This window comes from Rhinatrema bivittatum, chromosome 5, assembly GCF_901001135.1.
Source record: "Rhinatrema bivittatum chromosome 5, aRhiBiv1.1, whole genome shotgun sequence".
NCBI classification, from domain to species: Eukaryota; Metazoa; Chordata; class Amphibia; order Gymnophiona; family Rhinatrematidae; genus Rhinatrema; species Rhinatrema bivittatum.
This window is the reverse complement of record NC_042619.1, coordinates 99,497,218-99,503,217: the sequence shown is the minus strand read 5'-3', so window position 1 is coordinate 99,503,217 and position 6,000 is coordinate 99,497,218. Positions and strand designations below refer to the sequence as shown.

Genomic DNA, 6,000 nt, shown 5'->3' with positions numbered 1-6,000 from the left:
CTAATCTGTAATCCACACACCCATAGGGCTTCCCAGCTAGTTGTGGGTTGGCATCACTCACAATCTCTATCTACTTCTGCCCTTTACCCTCTGGGTAGGACCTGGCTCAATGGACCAGGCATCACTTAACTGCAGAGTTTGGTATTACCACCAGCACAGCCTTTTCTTCTGAGTTTGGCACTTTAGATAAATGACCAATTTGCTTATGCCCTGAGCCCTGCTTCCCATATTCTAGCTTGGCTACAAAACAATTGTAGGATAGTAGAAGTTCCTCTACAATCTTTTTGATTCTGGTTCTTCTAAATGGGATAATATGGGAGAATGAGGAATCTCCTTCATTAAGATGGAGTAGCAAAGAAAAAATATACACAGAAACAGCAGTTAAAGTGCAATAGAGGTTTTTGCACGTGATTTTAATAAAAAAATCCTAGAGAAATTCTCTCTTTTGGATACAACAATCTGCAGTACTACAGATAAAATCACAAGTCTTGCAATTAAATCTCTTTATTCATTTGATGGTTACATAATTCTAAATAATAAAGACATTGCATTTAACAATACTATACATCAATGGTACCAGACTACAGCTCCAATCTCAGCAGAAATACTTACTGCTTAAGGCACTGATAGCTGGAGTCAAAGGAAAATAATTCATTTTTATAATTTATTCTGATCAATTATGAATGAGTAGTCATTATAGTTATTCATACATAATAAGTCACATATAGGGCATATCTCTTTAGCAACAGCTGGAACAGAAATAAATTACTTTTCCATCTGACCCCAATAAAAATCATTTTATTTTGGAACTGATATATTGAACTTCATAAAACAAAACACATTTATCGAAGTGAAAATTTAAAAAAATTATACATTATGGCTTTTGGACCCTGAATTTGGTTAAAAAAGTAGAGCAAGCTCAATCATATAACAGCAGATAAAGTTTTTTAAAAACAAAACCCCAAGCCCCAGCCCAGGTTCTTAAAAATTAAGTTTTCAAAATACTAAACCCAGACTTTAAAAAATATTTCTAAAATGAACTATATGGAGAAAACAAAATTAAACTGTTTTCAAATATGGAACACTTCTGACATGCTGCAGAGATCTTGTGATCATTCCATTTTTTGGCTCCAGTGACCACAACAAATAAACCCACTGCCAGCAATGGGAAATGAATCCAGTTTGCAATGTCAATAGACTAAGAGCTTCTAATTTTAGCTTTGCCACCACTGCCCTGGGTGACCTTGAGCAATTACCCCCAGTGCTTAGCTGCCCCACTATAATTGATTGTAATGTTATTCTTCCCTTCTTGAAGCTATCATGTTGGTAAAATAGAAAATGACAGCAAATAAAGATCAAATTGATCTATATACATTCTGCCTGGTTGAGGTCTGACCATTTTGAGTAGACGTGCATATAAATTCCCATCTTACTTCTCCACCCTTTTCCTACCCTGTCGTGACCATGCACAAAATCCTTTAGAGTTGGATCTAACCCTCTGTTGGCAGACCATTTTAGACTTTGCCATCTTCAGCTTTGATTCTTACAAGAAGAGGTGTGACTGTGCTATGAAGTTCTTTGGTATTCCTTTTCTGATAAATATAGCAACCAAAAGTGGTATTACATTTTTTTGAAGAAACTAAATACTTCCTTTCTGGATGACAGAACTTTATATTGTGGATTACTACAGACCAGAGGTATGAGTTTAATTGTAAACATCAAAATAGAACACTCAATAACAATCACATGCAAGAGACATATCGAATTGAAGATTATTTAAAACTTCAAAGATTATACTTCTACGTATATCGAGCAACTGGATCCCCTGGATGGTTAAATTTTCTGCAATTGAAAAGAATAACTTTAAAATGTTTTGAGTGTTTTGTTTTGGATTTATACAACTGGTTTGATGCTCAGTAGATTAGGATTAGCCAAATGGAAGAAAACACTTCTGTGCTTGTACCATGATGAGTATGAATTTTTAAAGGCACAGATTGAGCATAGTGCTTCCTGTTTTCAATTACCGGTAATCAATGCAAGGTTTAAATCACATCTCCCACTGCCTGCCACAATCGATGATAAAATGCTGTACTAAACTAGCCTTTTCTTTCACCCAGTTTGGCATTTCTAACATTTGTATGCTGAGTTGAGAAATGAACCAACTAGGCTGAAATCTTGGGAGAGCTGAGGAAATTAATGATCCTATCAAGTAGACCAAATTCACAAATTTGAATCCTGGTCATTGGCCAACCAACAAATTATTAATTGCATAAGCTAAAACAAATTGTTGGGACAAGACTCGATGATGCCTCAAATGTGACATTAAAATACATATACAATTTGATGTATATTGGTTTAACGAGTTAGCTCGGAGAAGCAGACTCACCAGTTTAGTTTCTATACAGAAAATACATTTTTATTTTGTAACAGAGAATGGTCACCTAACCCGTTTTCATACTAGAAGTATATGTTCAGAAAACCACATTTTGAAATTATCAGCATAGAAATAGCACCAGTGTGTGGACTATGGATATATATTAATCCTTACAATGTGAGTTATGACTACCCAGTTTGTGCATGTATCTAAGTACACTATACGCCCTGTTCAACCTTTTCACTTATTCCCCTCTTGTGACTTCTGTTTAAAGTCAGCAATATGAAACCATACATACTCACTACTTGGCAACATATTCATTTGAAATAAATGAAAACTGCAATGTGTTTTAATAGCCTCTTGGTTACCTAATACATTCATACTGTGCTCGCAGGATGGACGCTGAAAACTGTGTTTGGAGGATGTAGGCAGTGCCCTTTAAACTGCTAATGCTCTGACATGAAACACAACCCATTTAGAGGATTGCGGTTGATGGAATACAACATGAAGTTAGCATTAGGATGAACTCCACTGTACATCTGAAATCAGCTTCAAAACAATCACAAACCCAAGGCTCATTGAAAGTGATGTCCAATGCAAACATATAATACTGAGAAAGGCACATGCAAACAACCTCCTCAGGAGTGAAGCTATTGCAAAATGTTTCAAAGAGGACAGCATTTTCCATCAGGGCTTTTGCCATTGAATTCCAGAGTAAGAAACCACAGGCCAGATGTACCAAAGGGGGGTTCCCCCCATTTTGTATCTATGGGAAGAATGCTTAACACTTAGGCCCCAAGTCTGGCTTTATTTTTGGATTTGTTGGTTGAAGTAATATACATAGTATGTACATACTTTGCTGGACTTTCTCAATCCTGAACACAGTTCCAAAACAATATTAAATAATATTTAAGCATGTTATGTTATACTCTTATACTGCCTTTCTTGAAACAAGGTTCAATCCAAGGAAGGGCTGAAGGCAGATCAGCGGCTGAAAACCAGTTTCCAGACAAATTGGGTGAAGTTAAATACAGGTGTAGTGTACTGCAACTTCAGAAGGGAAATGTATATCATGCTGCAAACACCTAAACCCAAATCAAATGCAATGTAATGTACAGTAGTTGCCACAACAGTCTAAAGACTATTTTTCAACCATTACTTGAAAACTGAACTAGTTTCTTTAACAGAAAATTCGTATGTTATGGATCAAAATCTGCAGTATCTGCAAGGATATGGTACTCTTGCAATAATGCACCACCAAGAATAACATTAACTGTTTTTTCTTCCTCTCCTCTAAAAGTACATCACTAATTGTAGAGGTCTCCTATGAGTTATAAATCTTCCTTAATATGTTGATGTAGTTTTCCATCCTGGGAATCTTCATCGGGTGCCAGCCATGCAAAATAAACTTTGATGGGATCTATATTCCAATGCTTGTGAAATGATATTGGAACCTGATGAGCAAGGTATTCTTTTGGATAGTCCACAGGCCGTGCCTGAAGAGAAACAAAGGGGAAAAAATAGGTTAAACCAGTTAATAGGTGCTTTTAGGGTAATGTTTGGTCATTTTATAAGTAACACCATTTGATTTATTGGACTTTTTCCAGTATTGGTAATACCATGCTTAAAATTGACAAAAGCCCTCATTTTCCTGAAGAATGGTCGGGGTAGATTCTGTGGCAAGGAAGGACCGTAAAATTCAATATCATTATTTATGGTCAACATTATTGCTGTCTTGTGTTCAATATTTTCATGACCAGTGTTGGTGTCCTTATGTACCTTGTTGGTTTTTGTGAAAAAATAAACAATTACAAAAAGAAAACCCCCCCCAAAAAAAAACCCCACACTTATATTTTTGTTTCGGTCTGTCTTTCCATCCATCTGTGACACTGACGCCTCAGGCGGAGGTAATAGGCAGGCAGACAAAAGGAAACCAAGCGCAGAAGTCAGAAGAGAGGAAAAGCAGCAGGACTGGTGCCGGCAGCCTTACAGCTCATGTGGAGCCCAGGCCTTGACAGAACTGAGAAGCACAGCTGTTACGGAGCCAAGACCCTGGCTGCAGAGGAGGCGCTAATGAAATGGAGGCGCGCAGGACTGGCGAAGAGGAGAGGGCGGGAGTGTGTGGGGAGGGGTGATATTTAAATATATTATTTTGGCAATTCTCCTTTGTATTACCTATACTATGTCTTCATTTTTATTTAAAAGCATCCAAAGTATGCCATGCTGGGTTGGACCAAGGGGTCATCAAGCTCAACATCCTGTTTCCAACAGTGGCCAATCCAAGTCACAAGTACCGGGCAAGCACCCAAACATTAAATAGATCTCAAGCTACTACTGCTTATTAATTAATAGCAGTTTATGGATGAGATTTCATCAATTATTTGGACAGAAATATCATCTCCTGTTTTCTGCTGATTATACCTCTTCCTAGGCACCATAGGTTTCCACTGCTTTGTCACACTATTTGGCAACCTTAAATCATCAAATTTGATGGGGGATGGAAGCAAAGATGGCAGCATGAATGTGGACATGTTTTAGCTGCTGAGCATTCCCTTGTTTCTACTGAGTTTGTTTTCTTTGAGATGCCGTTTAAGCATATGTTGCTGTTCCTCTGTTGTTTTCTATTAGGTACTGTTCCTTTTCTCCTCTTCCTGTTTTTCCCTCTCTTCTCTCGCCCCTTCTCTCTTCCTATCTGCTCCCTCTTCCCCCCACCCTGGTTTTTTGTAATTTCCTCCTTCAGTTATATTGTAAACCGGCATGATGTACCCACGAATGTCGATATATAAAAGCTAATAAATAAATAAATACATAAAATATGGGAAAGGTGAGGGTTTTCCCTCCTGAGCCTTCTCAGCCATCAGCCCATCACAGCGTACATGTCCCAGTTGGCTACAGAGCAGGGGGTTGTTATCCCTGATGTGAACCATGGCGAAGTAGTGCCAGTTTCTCCAGGGGAGATGGCTTCACTCAACCCCCTGGATCAACAACCTCCACCAGCTGAGAAATGCGATTCTCCTCACAGACCATCTGCGACACTTGTGGATGATGTTATCGAAGCAGCCACAGTAGAGGGGGACTGTGGGTTTGAACATCAGTTCAGCAGCTCTTTCCATTACCATTGGAGGTCAAAGGGTGTGTTGGCTCTAACTTGTGGTTGTCTTCTCCTGTGCTGGCTGGTGGAAATGATTTGGAGATAGTTTTGAGATCTTCTCCATTAACTTCATCATGGTTGGAGCAGTCTTCTCCCTTCAGTGAGCCTCTTTTCATACCAGTTAAGACTGTGGTGGTGACTTTAGATTCTCTATGGGAGCTTATGGTTGGTTGTGGTACATCCATTACTAATTGCATTGCTAAGATTGACTCTTTGTCTGCTAAACCTGAGTCTATGATGAAGAAGCATGAGGATCAAATTTCAGAAGTTAATAGGAAGACTCAATCTGTGGAAGTTGATATCAAAGATGTCCAGAATTTCAATGCTACTAAGGTGAAGGATTAGAATTCCCTTTCTAGAAGGACAAAAATATTAGAAAATCAGCATAAGCATTTTTACCTTTGAATGTTAAAGTTTCCCAAAGTGATGTGTGAAATGCCTTATATTTTAAAGAAATATTTCCTGGAGGTGTTAC

General features: G+C 38.2%; 1 protein-coding gene across 3 annotated transcripts in view; it reads right to left on the bottom strand.

Moving 5' to 3' along the window:
- Positions 1 to 383: 383 nt before the first annotated feature.
- Positions 384 to 6,000, bottom strand: part of B3GLCT (beta 3-glucosyltransferase) — a 196,331-nt gene continuing 190,714 nt past the window's right edge. For all 3 annotated transcript variants that reach the window (XM_029602651.1, XM_029602652.1, XM_029602653.1), the window contains one exon: positions 384 to 3,870. In XM_029602651.1, the coding sequence (XP_029458511.1) occupies positions 3,706 to 3,870 (165 nt within the window). In that variant the 3' untranslated portion in view covers positions 384 to 3,705. The remainder of the gene's footprint in view (positions 3,871 to 6,000) is intronic.